Raw genomic sequence first — 17193 nt, forward strand, 5'->3', positions numbered from 1 at the left:
GGGATTACAGACATGCGCCACCACACCCGGCTAATTTTTTATTTTTAGTAGAGATGGGGTTTCTCCATGTTGGTCAGGCTGGTCTCAAACTGCCAACCTCAGGTGATCCGCCCACCTCGGCCTCCCAAAGTGCTGGGATTATAGGCATGAGCCACCGTGCCTGGCCTTTTCTCCTTTTTTTGAGACGGAGTTTTGCTCTTGTTGCCCTGGCTGGAGTGCAATGGTGTGATCTCAGCTCACCGCAACCTCTGCCTCCCAGGTTCAAGCCATTCTCCTGCCTCAGCCTCCTGAGTAGCTGGGATTATAGGCCTAGGCTACCATGCCTGGCTAATTTTGTATTTTTAGTAGAGATGGGGTTTCTCCATGTTGGTCAGGTTGTTTTCGAACTCCTGACCTCAGATGATCCGCCTGCCTCAGCCTCCCAAAGTGCTGAAATTACAGGCGTGAGCCACTGCGCCCGGCCCTAGCACCTTTTCATGGGCTATTGGACATTTATCTATCTTCTTGGGATAATAATGTCTTCATGGCCCTTTCCCATTTTGAATCAGAGTTTTTGTTGAGTTGTAGGAGTTCTTTATATATTCTGGATATTATCCCCTTATCAGATACATCATTTGCAAATATTTCCTCTAATTCCATGGGCTTTCTTACTGTTTTCTTTAATACACAAGTTTTAAATTTTGATGAAGTCCAATTTATCTTTTTTTCTTTTGTTGCCTGTTTTCTTGCTTTTGGTGTCATCTAATAGTTCTTTATTTTTATTTTTTCTGTCACCCAGGCTGCAGTGCAGTGGTGTGATCTTGGCTCACTGTAACCTCCGCCTCCCAGGTTCAAGCAATTCTTGTGCCTCAGCCTCCCAAGTAGCTGGGACTACAGGTGTGCACCAACATGTTCAGCTAATTTTTGTATTTCTTGGTAGAGATGGGGTTTCGTCATGTCGGCCAGGGTCATTTTGAACTCTTAGCCAGGCATGAGCCACTCTGCTTGACTCCAAGAACCAAAGATTTAATCATTCTAGTAATAGAGGAAGTTATCTGCATTTCAATTGTGGTGAAGCAAAAGACTGAGAGGAAGGCCCGTTGCGGTAGCTCAGGCCTATAATCCCAGCACTTTGGGAGGCCGAGGCAGGAGGATCACTTGAGGTCAGGAGTTTGAGACCAGCTTGGACAACATGGTGAAGCCTTGTCTCTATTAAAAATACAAAAATTTGCTGGGCGTGTGGTGTGGGCCTGTAATCTCAGCTACTTGGGAGGCTGAGGCAGAATTGCTTGAACCTGGGAGGTGGACGTTGCAGTGAGCTGAGATTGTGCCACTGCATTCCAGCCTGAGTGACAGAGCAAGTCTGCATCTCAAAAAATTAAATAAATAAATAAGAAAGACTGAGAGGTAGGAATTAATGGCAAAAGGAAACGGAGAACTGATGTTGTGAGATTCTTGAGGTGGGAAGTAGTTAACACTACTGCAGTGATGCAAAAAGGGTCTTGAAGAAGATAGTTGTTTTTAAAAAAATTGGGAATGAATATCTAAATTTCTTCCTGAAATAATTATTGGATTGACTCAGATTGGCTGTTAGGCGCCTGTCTTTTTTCTCATGAGATTTTGTTCATCAAATAATCAACTGTTTTGAAATGAGATGAAAGGTCCTCATTCTGAGCCAATCTTCAGATTTCTATTTGCGTTCCCACAATACAGCCTACTACTTCCTAGCTGGGGGAAACAAAAGGCCCTGCTGTTTTTAGTGGCTTTGAGAAAGTCATAAACTCCTTAGTCCTCAGCTTTCACTCACATCTACTAAAATAATGCCTTTTTTTTTTTTTTGAGATGGCATCTTGTGGCCCAGGTTGGAATGTAGTGGCACGATCATGGCTCACTGTAGCGTTGACCACCCAGGGTCAATCAAGGGAGCAGGGTCAAGGGAGCAGCCTCAAGTGATCCTCCCACCTCAGCCTCCTTAGTAGCTGGGACCAAAGTGCGCAACATCACACTTAGCTAGTATTTTTAGTTTTTGTAGAGGTAAGGTCTCTGTATGTTGCCCAAGCTAGTTTTGAACTCGTGGGCTCAAAGGATCTTCCTGCCTGTACTCCCAAAGTGTTGGGATTTCAGGCAGAAGCCACCCTCTTTGGCCTCTGTTTTTGTTTTTTTTTTTGAGATGGGAGTCTTGCTTTGTCGCCCAGGCTGGAGTGCAGTGGTGCCATCTTGGCTCACTGCAACCTCTACCTCCTGGGTTCAAGCGATTCTCCTGCCTCAGCCTCCCGAGTAGCTGGGACTACAGACGCATGCCACCACGCCCAGCTAAAATTTTTTTTTTTTTTTTTTTTTGACAGGCTGGAGTGTAGTGACGCGATCTCGGCTCACTGCAACCTCTGCCTCCCGGCAGAGCAATTCTCCTGCCTCAGCCTCCTGAGTAGCTGGGATTACAGGCGCCCGCCACCATGCCCAGCTAATTTTTGTGTTTTTAGTAGAGACGGGGGTTTCACCGTGTTGGTCAGGCTGGTCTCGAACCCCTGACCTCGTGATCCACCCGCCTCAGCCTCCCAAACTGCTGGGATTACAGGCATGAGCCACCGTGCCGGCCTTTTTTTTTGTTTAGTAGAGACAGGGTTTCACTGTGTTAGCCAGGATGGTCTGGATCTCCTGACCTTGTGACCCGCCTGCCTCAGCCTCCCAAGTTGGTGGGATTACAGGTGTGAGCCACTGCACCCGGCCGGCCTCATTTTTTTTGGAGACCAAAAGACTGAATTCTATAAAAATGTCTTAACTCCTTTAGTTCTAAAGCCCAGTTTTAGATGTTAGCCACATTTATTCCCATTCTAACATATTCCTTCTAGGTGCATTTTCACATGTTCATTTCAGGATTCTTGCCTCTACATTTACTTGTAACTTTCCCATTTCTAAATTGTAGCCCTTTGATTTCCTCCAAACCATTCTCTAACAACCCAAACTGAGTTTATTTTTCTTGGAATTCCTACATAGCTATCTGTAAACTAACTGTTATGTTTTAGTTAGCCTGGGACAGTCCTAGTTTTCATTTATTGTCCTAATATGTAATTATGGCTGTCCTAATCAGAAGCTACTTTGTAGATTAAAATGTCTGTAAAGAATATGCTTAAGAACAGAAAGTTTACAATATACTCAAAATCTTTCCCTTCAGGAGGTAGCCTTTTCATGTACCTCCAACCTTCTCTTCAACCCTGTACCAAGCTCTTATATGTGGATACGTAACCAATGTAAACTCCTCAGAGAACACAGAAGCCCCAGTGTGCATTCAGAAAGATTGGAGTTCAGTGAAGGGGCTGATTACTAGATACAGAAGAATCAGGATCTGCTAACAGTTAACATCTGGGAAAGAAAGTGGAAATGAGAAACTAATTTTTTTTTGAGACAGTGTCTCACTCTGTCGCCCAGGCTGGAGTGCAGTGGTGTGATCTCAGGGATTACTCAGTGATCCTATTTTTTGTAGAGGCAGGGTTTTGCCATGTTTCCCAGGCTGGTGTCAAATTCCTGGGCTAAAGAGATCCACCTGCCTTGGCCTCCCAAAGTGTTGGGATTACACGTGTGAGTCGTCGCGCCTGGTCAGAAATGAGAAACTTTATAGTCAAGTTATATTTCCTGAAGTTAAGAAAGTCCTAACAGCCTAGTATAGTAACTTCTTTTTTTTTTTTTTTTGAGATGGAGTCTTGCTCTGTCGCCCAGGCTGAAGTGCAGTGGCATGATCTGGGCTTACTGCAAGCTCCGCCTCCCAGGTTCACACCATTCTCCTGCCTCAGCCTCCCGAGCAGCTGGGACTACAGGTGCCTGCCACCACGCCCGGCTAATTTTTTGTATTTTTAGTGGAGACGGGGTTTCACCGTGTTAGCCAGGATGGTCTCGATCTCCTGACCTCGTGATCTGCCCCCCTCCTCGGCCTCCCAAAGTGCTGGGATTACAGGCGTGAGCCACCGCGCCTGGCCAGGAACTTCTTAAAAGAGGTATAAAGTCTGAGATTTTAAGTGGGAAATCTGTGGCACTAAACCTTATCAAATGAGGGAGGCCTTAGGAGTAATTAATAAATTACTAGAACTTTTTTTTTTGGCAGGGGGGTGGGGGTGGGGGGTGGCGGCGGGGAAGAGACCAGTCACTGACTGAGTTCATCCAACAAGAAGCCATAACTTTATTTATGATAGAAACAGTACAAATTTCAAACCAAGCTGCAGTTACTCCTTTGAGACACCAAAAAAAGTTCCTTTCAGATGGTTACATTGTTAATTCCTGTAATAGAGAAAAGATAATTAGCAGTTCTTATAGGCAAATCAGGAGAATTCAGGTCACTAAAACTCTTACAGGCAAATCAGGAGAACTTAGGCCACTAAAACCTATACGGCAACTCAGAAGAGGCTCTGGAATGAGGTTCCCTAATTGGCTGATATTTAGCAAGAGAAAATAAGTCACTCATAACTGGTCAGGGCAGAGGGAGTCAAGGAACAAAGGCTTGAACACTTACCATAATCGCATTTACAATATCATTACTGTTGTTCTTCAGGGCTCGGACTGCCTTTGCTCTCGACACATTTGCTTGTGACATGACCAATTCTATGTCCTTAACTTCTACACCTGTTTCATCGACCTGAGAGAGGAGAGGGAAAAAGCAGTAAATTAAAGGCAAGAACAATTTCAGCAGTTCTTTGGAGTCTCCTGAATCTAGTTTTTAATATAGCTCACCAACACGAACACATTGCTATATGGCCAGAGTTAAAGTATGAAAGATTTCCTAGTATACCTCTTCCTCTTCACTCTCCTCTTGTACAGTTGGAGTCTGTGTGTTTTCTTGAATGTTTGAGACAGCTTCACCTTGAACTTTGAATTTCTCAGCAGCTGCTAGTTGTGCTTGCTGGGATAAATCTTCGATCTACAGGGTAGAAAATACAGATCCACGTGAGTAGATCAGCAGTCTTTGAAAAATAAATCATGCTTGCGGGGCTACACTAGAGCAGAGTACGAGTCTGAGGCGGAGGAAGTCATGGCAGGACAAGCGTTTAGAAAGTTTCTTCCACTCTTTGACCGAGTATTGGTTGAAAGGAGTGCTGCTGAAACTGTAACCAAAGGAGGCATTATGCTTCCAGAAAAATCTCAAGGAAAAGTATTGCAAGCAACAGTAGTCGCTGTTGGATCGGGTTCCAAAGGAAAGGGTGGAGAGATTCAACCAGTTAGCGTGAAAGTTGGAGATAAAGTTCTTCTCCCAGAATATGGAGGCACCAAAGTAGTTCTAGATGACAAGGATTATTTCCTATTTAGAGATGGTGACATTCTTGGAAAGTACGTAGACTGAAATAAGTCACTATTGAAATGGCATCAACATGAAGCTGCCCATTCCACTGAAGTTCTGAAATCTTTCATCATGTAAATAATTTCCATATTTCTCTTTTATAATAAACTAATGATAATAAAAAAAAAAAAAGAAAAATAAATCATATAGTTTCACAACTCTCTCTGTAAACCCACTTCAGGTAACTTATTGTACAGCTTTAAACTGCTTGCCCTCACAGTAGAAAGAGTAGTTGTTTAGGTTTAGAGCAGTGGTTCTCAACTAGGGGGTAGTTAGGTCTCCCAGGAGATATATGGCAATGGAGTTTTTGGGTAATCAAAACTGGATGTGATGCTGCTAAGCATCCATAATGAACAGGATAGCCCTTCCATAACAGAGAACTATCTGACACAAAATGTCAGCAGTGCTGAGGTTGAAAAACCCTGGTCTAGAACAACGCCCAAGGAAAGTTTACTCACCTTGGCTTCCCCAAAAACTATGTAAGTATCCGAAGCAGGGCTCTTGTAGACATCTGGTTTTGTGATGACAAAGAGGATATTCTTAGATTTCCGGATAGTGACTCTAGTAACTCCTGTAACCTGTCGAAGACCCAGTTTGGACATAGCCTAAAGAAGAGAAAATAGTATCAGGTTTTCAACCTCTTTAGCAGCAGCCTAAAGAAGCAAGGAACATAATACAACATCCAAAGCAAAGCCTTTCCCCAGGCTAAGAAAAGTTCACACAAGAATAGAGAATGGGTTTTCTGCCATAGTAACTTCTGTTACTTTATTTTTTATTTTTTGGAGGCAGGTCTTGCTCTGTCGCCCAGGCTGGAGTGCAGTGGTGCAATCTCGGCTCAATGTAACCTCTGTCTCCCAGGTTCAAGCAATTGCTGTGCCTCAGCCACCTTAGTAGCTGGGATTACAGGAGCGTACCACCATGCCCTGCTATATTTTTTTGGTATTTTTAGTAGAGATGGGGTTTCGCCATGTTGGCCAGGCTGGTCTTGAATTCCTGACCTCAAGTGATCCACCTGCCTTGGCCTTCCAGAGTGCTGGGATAATAGGTGTGAGCCACCAACCCAGCTACTTCTGTTACTTTAAACAGGATTCTACCACTACTAAGAATTGGGTTCAGTGTATACTGCTTGGGTGACAGGTGCACCAAAATCTTAAAAATCACTGCTAAAGAACTTACTTGTGTAACCAAAATACCACCTGTTCCCCAAAAAGCTATGGAAATAAAGAGTTCCACTCTGTATAAAGGTGCTTCATAAGATCCTGAAATCCTTTTCAAATCTTACCTTCCGTGCCTTCTTTTCACTCCGACTCTGTTTTGCTTTACTGACTGGTTCTTCATCAATTTCAGCTGCTGCCGCCAGCTAAGAAGATAAAACAGCTATTAGTTAACCAGAATCTAAGATCTGGATAGCACAATCTCCTTGTGGGTTTTCCTTTATGAAGGTTCACAGTTCCAAATACAAAAGCTGCCCTGATCAACCCTGCTTCCTTGACCCAATACCTGTTAGTAAGAGAATACCCACCTGGGCTTGTTGTGTGGTTGCCTGGGTGGAATCCTGTTCTTCAAGCTCTGGTACTGATTCATCACTGTCAGATTCTGTTCCAGACCCTAAAATGAGAAATAACTTTTACTGTTTTATAGTAGAAATTATAAGAGAAGGTACTTCACCACAGCCTGCCCTGGACTAGAGGTCAATGCCTCATGCTAGACCTAAGAATGTTAAATGTAAACCAACTGGCTTGTGTGAAGCCAGCTTGATAGCCCCTAACTTAGTCACTAACTAGCAAGTACACATCTAGTAAAGACCCAGCCCTAACCCCAGAAATAAGGAGTAATCACTAGAAATACCTGAGCAGTTTAATATACTGTAACTGCTTTATTTCCCTCAAGGTCTTTGTTTCTTGGCACAGGCAAATAATGACCCATATGACTCTAAATTTTACCCAGTAGTCCAATTATCCCTGTAAAGTTCTGTCAGAAGGTGCCCCCAGATACACTTAAGTGAAAAAACCAAAATCACACCGTGGAGGCACAACAGGTTGGGTGGTTTTCCCCTCAACTTTTAAACTGGGTTGGAGGAAGTCAAAAGCACTCACGTACACATATTCAGCCTCATTTTCAAACCATTCACCCCAGCAATGTGATCTAATCAATATAATTAGAAGATTCTCAATGATGTTGACCTATATCTCTAGTTTTTCCAAACATAATTCACATAAATTTCTTTCAATTCAAAGGCCAAGCATCAGTAAAGACTACTGAGGAAAAAAAGCATACACCTGCACCATTTTCAGGCTAGGAAAAACAGGTTTCTACATTTTTATGAAAAGGGAGTCCCTGGGCAACTGGTCATTACTAAGTCTGAGAATGGAAAAATAAATACAAATAGTTCAATTCTCCAATAATTTTAGCAAATCTCAGGCCCAGGGACAAAGTTAGTTAGTGATGTGGTAGGGATTAGAACAAATTAAAAGGTCTGGCAGGTCTTGGTTTTCAATGTCAGATCAATTAGGTAAAATAGATGGCATGGCAGGCTCAGGGTAGTCCGGGCCACATTATACAAAAATGATACCCAATGTACTATGTATCTATCTGAAGTAATGAAAACCAAGATTGGTTTCATATTCCTAGAACTTTTGCATTTAAAATTATCATTCTATGTTCTACATCCAAACCCAAGCAGATTCACTGCAGAAAGCGGCGCATCACAGGGTTAGTATTGGTGGGTAGCCCCCAAGAGGGGTGTGGACGACAGACACACCATGCACACGGCAAACCAAGGCAAATACCCTTGTTGTTCTTCATGACAGGCTGCTTGACAGAGGGGGTTGGGACAGGGATTCCAGCAGGTTTAGGGGTGGGCATGTTGACGAGGACCGACTGGAAAGGCACTCCCCCAGAGATTGGTTCCGGGGGAATCAGAGGCGGCAGCTCATCCTCATCAGCAGGGGCTAGGGGTTTAGAGGGTGATTCCAACACCAGCCCAGGAGAGGACGGCAGAAATTGCTGTTTAGGAGGCAGGGTGGGAACTGGGGAGGGAGCAAGAGGCAGAGAGACTGGTGGGGTGGGTGCTGGAGAAACAGATACTGATTCAGGTTTAGGAAGGACCTTCTCAGAGGCAGCTGCTGTTAGAGGGGTGGATGCCTTAGACTCAGGAGGAGCCAAGGGGCCCTTTGGGGAATGAGAAACATCTTTGCCTTTTGCTGTCTTTGAAGAGTCTTTCTGAACATGGAGTAGAGGGGCTGGAGCCACTGTGGAAAGGGGTCCTTTAGAACCATTCTTAGCTGAGGGATCTGGGCATATAGGAGGTGAAGCAGCAGAACTCTTTTTGGTCTGTGGACCTTTCTGAGTGGGAGCTGTGATGACTGGCGTACTCTCTGGAGCTGGGGCAACAAGTACTTCTTTCAGAGCTGTGGGGCCTTTCTTTGCTGGAAGCCCTTTAGATGCTTGAGGAACAGTGGCCCCCATTTTACATGTGACAGAAACTGGGGAGGTGGGGGAGTCTTTGAGGGAGGAAGGAGTCACAGGTGGGGAAGTGGGAGTCCCTTTGAGGGTTGGAGTTGCTGGGCCCTTTTTGGAGGATGGAGGAGTCACAGCTGGAGGAGTAGGGGCCTCTTTGGGGGAGGGAGAAGTCACAGCTGGTGGAATGAGGAGCTCTTTGGGGGATGGGGCCCCTTTGTAAGAGGAAGGAGTCACTGCTGGGGGACTGGAGGCCTCTTTGGAGGATGGGGTAGCTGGGGCTTCTTTGGGGGCTGGAATTGCTGGGGTCTTTTTAGGGGAGGGAACAGTCATAGCTGGGGGAATGAGGGCCTCTTTGGGGGCTAGAGTTGCTGGGGTCTTTTTAGAGAGAGGAGTTGCTGTTGGGGCAATGGGGTCCCTTCTGGAGGATGGGGTAGCTGGGACCTCTTTGGGGGAAGAAGGAATCACAGCTGGCAGAGTGGGGGCCCCCATGGGGGCTGGAGTTGCTGGGGCCTTTTTGGGAGAGGAAGAAGTGAGAGCTTGTTTGGGGGCTGGGGGCTCCTTGGGGGAAGGAGGAGTCACTGCTGGGAGGGTGGGATCCCCTTTGGAGGATGGGGTAGCTGGGCCTCCTTTGGGGGCTGAAGTTGCTGGGGCCTTTTTGAGGGAGACAGCAGTCACTGCTGGCGGAGTGAGACCTTCTTTGGATGGGGCGGCTGCACCTTCTCTGGTGACTGGAGTTGCTGGAGCCTTTTTGGGGGAGAGAGGAATCACTGCTGGGGAAGTGGGGTCCCCTTTGGGAGATGGGATAGCTGGTCCTCTTTTGGGGGAGGGAGGAGTCATAGCGGGACCTCCTTTGTGGGAGGGAGTTGCAGCTGGGGGAGTGGGGGCCCCTTTGGGGGGTGAGGCGCCTGGGCTTCCTTTTGGGGAGGGAGGAGATGCAGCTGGGGGAGTGGGGGCCCCTTTGGGGGGTGAGGTAGCTGAGCCTCCTTTTGGAGAGGGAGGAATTACAACTGGGGGATTGGGGGCCTCTTTGTGGGGTAGGGTAGCTAGACCTCCTTTTGGGGAGGGAGGAGTTGCAGCTGGGGGAGTGGGGGCCCCTCTGGGGGATGGGGTAGCTGGACCTCCTTTTGGGGAGGGAGAAGTTGCAGCTGGGGGAGTGGGGGCCCCTTTGGGGAATGGGGTAGCTGCTGGACTTCCTTTTGGGGAGGGAGGAGTTGCAGCTGGGGGAGTGGGGGCCCCTTTGGGGGATGGGGTAGCTGGGCCTCCTTTTGGGGAGGGAGGAGTCGCAGCTGGGGGAGTGGGATCCCCTTTGGGGGGTGGGGTAGCTGGGCCTCCTTTTCGGGAGGGAGGAGTCACAGCTGGGGGAGTGGGGGCCCCTCTGGGGGATGGGGTAGCTGGACCTCCTTTTGGGGATGGAGGAGTTGCAGGTGGGGGTATGGGGGCCCCTTTGGGGGATGGGGCAGCTGGACCTCCTTTTGGGGAGGCAGGAGTTGCAGCTGGGGGTGTGGGGGCCCCTTTGGGGAATGGGGCAGCTACTGGACTTCCTTTTGGGGAGGGAGGAGTCACAGCTGGGGGTGTGGGGGCCCCTCTGGGGGGTGGGGTAGCTGGACCTCCTTTGGGGGACGGAGGAGTTGCAGCTGGGGAAGTGGGAGCCCCTTTGGGGGATGGAGTAGCTGGACCTCCTTTGGGGGAGGGAGGAGTTGCAGCTGGGGGTGTGGGGGCCCCTTTGGGGGATGGAGGAGTTGCAGCTGGGGGTGTGGGGGCCCCTTTCGGGGATGGGGAAGCTGGGATTCCTTTGGGGGCTGGAGTTGCTCGGGCCTTTTTGGGGGAGGCAGAAGTCATGGATAGAGAGGGAGCCTGTTTGGGTGCTGGGGTAGCTGGACCCTCTTTGGGGAAGGGCAGATTCACCGCTGAAGGAGTGGGGGTCTCTTTGGGGGGTAGTGTTACTCCTTTGGGAGACAGAGGAGTCACAGCTGAGGGAGTAGGGGCCCCTTTGGGGGATGGAGGAGTGGGACAATGCTTCGTGGCTGGTGAGTCTTTAGAGCCTTGGAAAGAAAGACTATTCTCTGGAAGAAATGAAGCTTCAACTGGAGAAACAGAGGACGAGAGATTTCCAACAGGAGTATCAGGGCCAGCAGAACCCTTCTTGGTTGGAGGTCTTTTAGTCTGAGGAGACACACTAACCCCTAAAGGAGATGGGCAGTCAGCTAGGTAAGTCAGAGTTCCTTTGGAAGATGCAGTAGCAGAAGCACCAGAGTCCTCAGTTGGGCACTCTTTGGGAGAGGAAGCAACAGGTGCCAATGCTGAAGTATGAGAAATACCATCAACCTTTTTTGTACCTGGAGGAGTCCCAGCTGGGGGAAGAGAGGGTGAGGGTACAGACTTTGGGATTTCAGGGGCCAGCACTAAGGTGGCCAGAGGAGCAGAGGTATTCTGGGGGGATGGAGCCACAGGGCAATTTTCTGAAGCTGTAGGAACCAAGGGTAAAGTAGTAAGAGTACCTTCCTTAACTGGGTGGTTTTTAGGAGCTAAAGAGACAGTTCCTTCTAGAAAAGGGCTGGCTGTAGTTGTATAAGTTGAGGTACCTTTGGCAGTTGTGGGAGCCACCCCAGCAGGGTCAGCACTTTCCATAGGAAATGCAGCCACTGTTGGGGTAATAAGAGAACTTTTGAGAAGCAGACCAGCAGAGTCTGGGCCTGCATAAGAATCTGTCTTGATTACAGAGGCCGAGGAGTTAACATCAAGGGGGGAGGTCATACTGCTGGTTGGCTTACCTATAGGGAGAGGCCCTCCAAGGCTTTTCTTTGCTAGGGTGGCTTCAGGAGAAAGACGTATCTCTGGAGAAGAGGATGTACTTTGGAAAGAAGAGGAATTTTTAGGAGCTGCCTGGGCTAACGGTAATATAGTAGGGTCTTTCTTGGTGGTGAGTCCTGCTTGGGCTGGAGAGAAAGGGGCTCCTTCAGGAGAGGCAGGTACAGTTTGGAGGTCTTTTTGTGTTGGAAATTTAACCAATACTGAACTGGGGAGATTTTTGAGGTCTTCAGGGTCTGGCAGAGGAGGAGAGACTGGTATCCTCAGAGTGGTTGCTACTTGAGTAGAAGGTTCTTTGGGAGCCACAGGTGCCATAACCAAGGCAGCAGGGAAAGTTGGTTCTTTATTACTTATGTGACCTGATGAAATTGGAGGAGAAACACAAGTAGCTACCTCAAAGGTAGTAGGTGCTGCAGCAATTGTACAGGGGTTAGTCACCATAAGTGGGGTGGTTCCAACAGAAGAAACGGGCATTTGGGCCACTAAAGGATAATGATGAGTGGCATTAGGAGAGCTTTTGAGAATGAGAGAGGTTGTAGGAGATAATGAAGAAGAGGTAGCTACATTTAAGGAGCCAGAAGGGCTGTAGGTTATGCTAGCGATGGTAGAGGGACCTTTGTCAACAGATGGAGCCCCTGCTGGAAAGGCAGCCGCAGTAGCAGGAACTACCTCATTTCTGGAAGGAAGGGGAGGAATTACAGATCTCTGAGAAGGATAAGAGGCCCCTGTGGAAGAATGATCTATAGAAATGGTCTTCACTCTAGGGTCTGACAAAGCACTAGGACCTGTTTGACCTAAAAGTTGGACAGAACCAAAAGAACTCTGATGTAAAGGTGCAAGATGAGAGCCCAGAGAAATGGTAAAATCTGGGGGGGTGTTGGGACCTGCAGTCTTTTGAGAAGAAGTCACCACAGGAAGAGACTGAGTTGAAAGAGATAAGGCAGCAGGTGGACTAACAGGCCCCTTCAGGCTGAGGCTTCCTGGGTTTTGTAGAGAAATCAGAGCTGAGGAAATGGTGGTATCTTTGACTAGAGGGGAAGCGACGGCTAGGGTAGTTGTGGGTGTTGTCTGAGGAAGGGAGGCCACTCCAGATTGAACAGAGGCCATGGGAGTCACACAGTGGTAAGGAACAGTACTGACTATACATGGAGGGCTGGGGGTGCCTTTTGGATTAGGGACTACCTCAGAGGGAACTTTAATAAGATTAGTCTTTGGTTCTGAGGGAGCAATGGGAGCTGACGGAGTTATCACTGACCCTGACTCAGCTACAGCCACTGAAGGAGGTGAAGTAAGAAGGTTAGGTGGAAAAGCAGAACTCTTCTGAACTGAGTGGGGAGCCAGGGCAACCAGAGCTAAGGGAGCTGAAGAGGAAGGGGTCCCTTTCAGAGTTGGAGCTATCATGGGAGAGGCTAGAGCTAAGGCAGCTGGGGAGATGGGAGGCCCTATTAGGTTTGGTAGGAAGGTTGGGGCTTCAGGGGCAGTTCCCAAAGGTAGGGCTGTTCCAGAGGATGACTGGGGAAAAGGAACTTCTAAAGGGGTCGAGGCAACAGTAGAGGGGGAAGGGAATGGGGCAGCCTGGTTAGCAGTTGAGAGAGGGCACTGTTGTGGGGCAGGAGAGCAAGGAGTGGGGAGGGTAGGTCCAGGCTGCCCTAAGGCAGCAGTGACACTCAAGGCTGAAGACATAGGTAGCACAGCTGGAGAAAGGCAAAAGGAGATAAAGAAGGGGGGGGGGGGGAGGAGAAAAAAGGTGAGTTATGCTGCCCAACTTGGTACAACATGCCTCCTAGGAAACACTGGAGTTTAAAATCTGACAGTCTAAGTCACCACGCAGGATTAGATAAAGGTGACAGGCAACAACAACCTTCCCCAAACATTTTTCAGTGGTCAAGTGAGAAGACATTCCTCTCCTAATTTCTCACACTTCCCCAAGTTCTACCAAAGTAAACCAACTATTTTAGGGTGAGGAGAACAGTCTAAGAGCAGCCTACCTCTAAATGGGGAGCACAGACCCTTGGTAGGTTGGGAACAACATACTTTCTATCCTTTCCCAGTTGTGCCCTCCCCTTAATTTTTGAAATGGACTGTATTCCCAAGTCTTTCTCACAGCCAATAGAATTCCTACTAGAAGAACAGCTGTGCTACTCTGTCCACCCAAATATCATGAACTAACAGAAAAGATACCGAAAACTGGAACAAAGAAGGTAGTGAGCAGTGACGATGATGGGGAATCTGAACTGAATAAGAAAACAGAGGCTTTTATACTTTCAGGCTTCCATTAGGCTAGGAAACATCTGACTCTGTTAGAATAGTTTTGGGAAGGAGGTACATAGCACAATTCAGTTCTTCCTAAAGTTGAAACGCTTCAGAATTTAATGTCAAGTATTAAAGTCACTTAGCTTCTTTATACCTTACCAGTTTACTTACTCACAAAACCCAAACAAGAAAACCAACCACAAAAGGACTGTTAATAGTCTCTATAAACCTTCCTAGGTGATGTTAATTCTTCAGACATCAATCCAAGATGAATTAGACATGAATTAGACCTCCAGGCAGAGAGCTTACTCACAAGGGTAGGGACTGTATTATGAAACTGTAACCTAACTTGTTAAACCAGATTGTGGTGCTATTTTGGAAGAAGAGAACTGGAGAGCCGGGAACAGTGGCTCATGCCTGTAATCCCAGCACTTTGGGATGCCTAGGAGGGCGGATCACGAGGTCAGGAGTTCCAGACCGACCTGACCAACATGGTGAAACCCTGTCTCTACTAAAAATACAAAAATTAGCTGGGTGTGGTGGCGTGCACCTGTAATACCAGCTACTCAAGAGGCAGAGGCAGGAGAATGGCTTGAACCCAGGAGGCGGGGGTTGCAGTGAGCCGAGATCATGCCACTGCATGCCCTCCAGCCTGGGTGACAGGGCGAGACTCCGTCTCAAAAAAAAAAAAAAGAAGAAGAGAATTGGAGTGGCGAGAATACACTGGATCTCCACTCCTTAACTTGGAATTTAAGTGTTTCATTATGTCAAAATACACCAATGTTTGGCATGACACTAAGACAGTATCTCTGGCATTCAGGAGGTAACACAGAATTGGATCAACAAATGCTCAATGCTTAGAAGGGAATGTTAAAGTCGGCGGGGGAAGCCCGTGGTACCAAAATTCAAATTCAAAATTCACTCAACCAGTAATTCTGAAGTTCTTATGGCATCCTACCATGGAAAACACAAGGTGGCTCAACCAGTTTTTCCTGGAGAGTGGGTAGGCCAAAGTGGAAAACACTACCAAACATAATGAATCAGAATTAAAAGCATGGAATATGTTTTCTTCTGACTGGACCTCAAATGGAATAAGGCCTCAAGTACTTGCTTTGACACCATCAACAATTCCTTGAGCTTCCTTCTTCATTCTAACAGACTATCATTACAGACAAAATCCTGTGTATTTCCTTAATATAAGCCTACTATACAACTCAGACTATGCAGGAATATGTTTAATAGCATTAAGGACTGTTTCAGAAGTAAATGCATTAGTTTTGAAGCTTGAATCAGATTTTTCTAAATTCATCTGCATTTCAAATCTTCATATTTGTAAAATTAAGTTGTTCAATGACACAATCTCTAAAATCTCGTTTTGTACTGAAATTACAGAATCTTTAGAGAAGAGTACTTTATTTTTTCCCTTCCTTAAACCCCTTGTACTTCAAGAATTTCATATTGTTTATACTCCAGCTTAGAGCCCCCTATTCTCTTTCCTAGCAGCTGTATTAATCCCTTCAGCTGCTAAAATCAAACAGGTGGGAAGAAGCTTAATGCTTTCAACTATAAGCAACTCTACTGTAACTCCAAAAAGGGACAGGAATTGCCCTTAAATAACAAATGAAATTTTAAAAAAATCATAAAAAGGTGAGAATGAAGATTACAGCTTGAAGATTTCCTTCATTTAACGCTGCACAACTGACTCAGAAAGGCTATCATTTTAAGAACTTTTCACTACCTCCTCCCAAGTTTTCTACAGAGATATGTTTTAACCAGAATTTAAAATTAGCCTTCACAGTCATTAATTTCAACGCTAAGGATAAAAGAAGGATTTATTTCAATCCTGGGTTTCACACAATGATGCAGGAACTATCCCAGCACACTAGAAGTATCTCAACACCACCAACCCATAAACAAGTTATCCGACCTAGGACGACTCTGGGGCCCAGTAGGACACATTTACCACCAGCACACATCTCATCCAGACATGTGATAAAGGCACAATGCCAAGCTCTGCTAACTAAAACCTTGATGCAACTTGCTGGCTGGAGTTTCACAAATGCTCCGGGCTCCTTGGCCTGTGTCATCTAGTTCCAATAGGTAAGAATCACTGAGCCCCTTCCCTGCTGAGTTTTCCTATGTGAGGTGGGGGTTCCACAGGACAGCTTCTTTTGAAGCAACAGGTACAACATAGAAAGCAAGCTAGGGTACTTTAAACGTCCACGAATCTTAAAAATATTATTTTTACTTCAAATCCCTAAAGAAATATCTCCAGGATAGTAATTTTACGGTCTATCCTCCTTGGTAAAGCTGCAACCCCATCCTCTTACAAAGTGTATTTCCCCTTGGTCATTTTGCCCACCAAATGGCGTTAGGGTCAATTTTAATTAATGGCAAGGGGGGTAGCGGAACCTACCTGTCTCAGCCTGGGGCTGCGGCAACTCCTGCTCTGTAGCAGGGACGGTTTCTGTGGCTTCGCCGGGCATTTCTGAAGGAAGGGAATAAAAAGGAGGCCTGAATTGATTGGGATACATTCACTTGCCCAACCCAGAGATAACTATTCCTAAAAACTCCGAGGAGGGCTGTTAGAAAAAAATCGTGAGGGTGTTCGGGGACAACCTTCCCCAAAGCACCTGGGAGTAAGAGGTAAATATGATGTGACCCTCACGCCTCTATCAAGGCCAGCAATTCCCACTGCATTCACAACCCGAGGGAGAGGATCCTGGGCTGGCTCTCGATCATGGGAGACTTCAGACGCTAGTGTGAACCCCCTCCACTCCTAATACTCACACTGGCTGGGCTGGGGCCTCCTGGACTACGTTTGCCGACTTTGGGGAACCAGGAGGGCAAAGACGGTGTTGTAAGTCCAACACTTGCTTGTCGCAAGGAGAACGGTGTTAGAGGTTCTAAGGCTGTGACCCCTTACCCTTTTCTGGATCCTGTGAAGCAGTTCCCAAAACAAGACGCACTCCTCTTCCGCCCTCAACACTGCAACTGCCCCCATCTCTGCAGGCTCGGATTCCAGGCCCGACCCGCAGCCTTCTACCCTGCTTTTGCCAGGACACCAACCGCAGACCCCATTTTGTACGGAGGCCCAGGGGCGAGTAAGAACCCTGTGGCCCAGTAAAGCCTCCAACTTTCCTTAACTCTCAGTCCCTAGGGCAGCTTAGCCCGAAAGAAAGGCGGATGGCTGCGGATAGAGAGTAGCGGCACAAAAAGTACTTACTGTGCAGGGAACGCGGAACCAAGATGGCGGCAGAAAGAGAGCGAGCGATAGCGCGACCCACGCCTGTTGCAGAAGGAAGCCTGGAGCGGAGGGGGTGGGACTAGGATCCGATTCCGGGTCAAGAGCTGCCGGCAGCCACTTA

The 17193-nt window shown here is 47.2% G+C and overlaps 3 protein-coding genes across 7 annotated transcripts; 1 reads left to right on the forward strand and 2 right to left on the reverse strand.

Annotated features, from left to right (window-relative positions):
- Positions 1-4122: 4122 nt before the first annotated feature.
- LOC129010010 (nascent polypeptide-associated complex subunit alpha) lies at positions 4123-17187 on the reverse strand. Of its 5 annotated transcripts, none has more exons than XM_054443682.2 (8): positions 17052-17187; positions 16242-16313; positions 6825-6910; positions 6585-6662; positions 5761-5907; positions 4757-4885; positions 4481-4603; positions 4123-4248 (listed from the first exon to the last, which is right to left on the reverse strand). In XM_054443682.2, the coding sequence occupies exons 2-8, from the start codon at positions 16309-16311 to the stop codon at positions 4234-4236; spliced, it is 648 nt and encodes a 215-aa protein (XP_054299657.1). In that variant the 5' UTR covers positions 16312-16313; positions 17052-17187; the 3' UTR covers positions 4123-4233. The 5 variants fall into 5 exon arrangements, with proteins under 5 accessions (XP_054299657.1, XP_054299658.1, XP_054299654.1 ...); XM_054443683.2 differs by having other exon boundaries at positions 16242-16339; positions 17052-17146; XM_054443679.2 differs by having other exon boundaries at positions 4123-4603.
- LOC129010011 (10 kDa heat shock protein, mitochondrial) lies at positions 4944-5871 on the forward strand. The gene has a single exon (XM_054443685.2). The coding sequence runs from the start codon at positions 4997-4999 to the stop codon at positions 5303-5305; it is 309 nt and encodes a 102-aa protein (XP_054299660.1). The 5' UTR covers positions 4944-4996; the 3' UTR covers positions 5306-5871.
- On the reverse strand, positions 6870-16235 carry LOC129010007 (nascent polypeptide-associated complex subunit alpha, muscle-specific form-like). The gene is made up of 2 exons (XM_063647022.1): positions 11536-16235; positions 6870-11406 (listed from the first exon to the last, which is right to left on the reverse strand). The coding sequence occupies exons 1-2, from the start codon at positions 13253-13255 to the stop codon at positions 7988-7990; spliced, it is 5139 nt and encodes a 1712-aa protein (XP_063503092.1). The 5' UTR covers positions 13256-16235; the 3' UTR covers positions 6870-7987.
- Positions 17188-17193: the final 6 nt, after the last annotated feature.

Source organism: Pongo pygmaeus, chromosome 10 (genome assembly GCF_028885625.2).
Source record: "Pongo pygmaeus isolate AG05252 chromosome 10, NHGRI_mPonPyg2-v2.0_pri, whole genome shotgun sequence".
Lineage (NCBI taxonomy): Eukaryota > Metazoa > Chordata > Mammalia > Primates > Hominidae > Pongo > Pongo pygmaeus.

What these genes read in the sequence shown, in the direction of transcription:
- LOC129010010 (XM_054443679.2), bottom strand. Translation starts at nt 16,311, where the DNA reads ATGCCCGGCGAAGCCACAGAAACCGTCCCTGCTACAGAGCAGGAGTTG. An exon ending in GCAGCCCCAGGCTGAGACAG is followed by an intron (nt 6,911 to 16,241) that starts GTAGGTTCCGCT and finishes TTCTCATTTTAG; the next exon opens with GGTCTGGAACAGAATCTGAC. An exon ending in TAGTTTTTGGGGAAGCCAAG is followed by an intron (nt 4,886 to 5,760) that starts GTGAGTAAACTT and finishes TCTACCCTGTAG; the next exon opens with ATCGAAGATTTATCCCAGCA.
- LOC129010011 (XM_054443685.2), top strand. Translation starts at nt 4,997, where the DNA reads ATGGCAGGACAAGCGTTTAGAAAGTTTCTTCCACTCTTTGACCGAGTA.
- LOC129010007 (XM_063647022.1), bottom strand. Translation starts at nt 13,255, where the DNA reads ATGTCTTCAGCCTTGAGTGTCACTGCTGCCTTAGGGCAGCCTGGACCT. An exon ending in TGGAGGGCCTCTCCCTATAG is followed by an intron (nt 11,407 to 11,535) that starts GTAAGCCAACCA and finishes TTACCCCAACAG; the next exon opens with TGGCTGCATTTCCTATGGAA.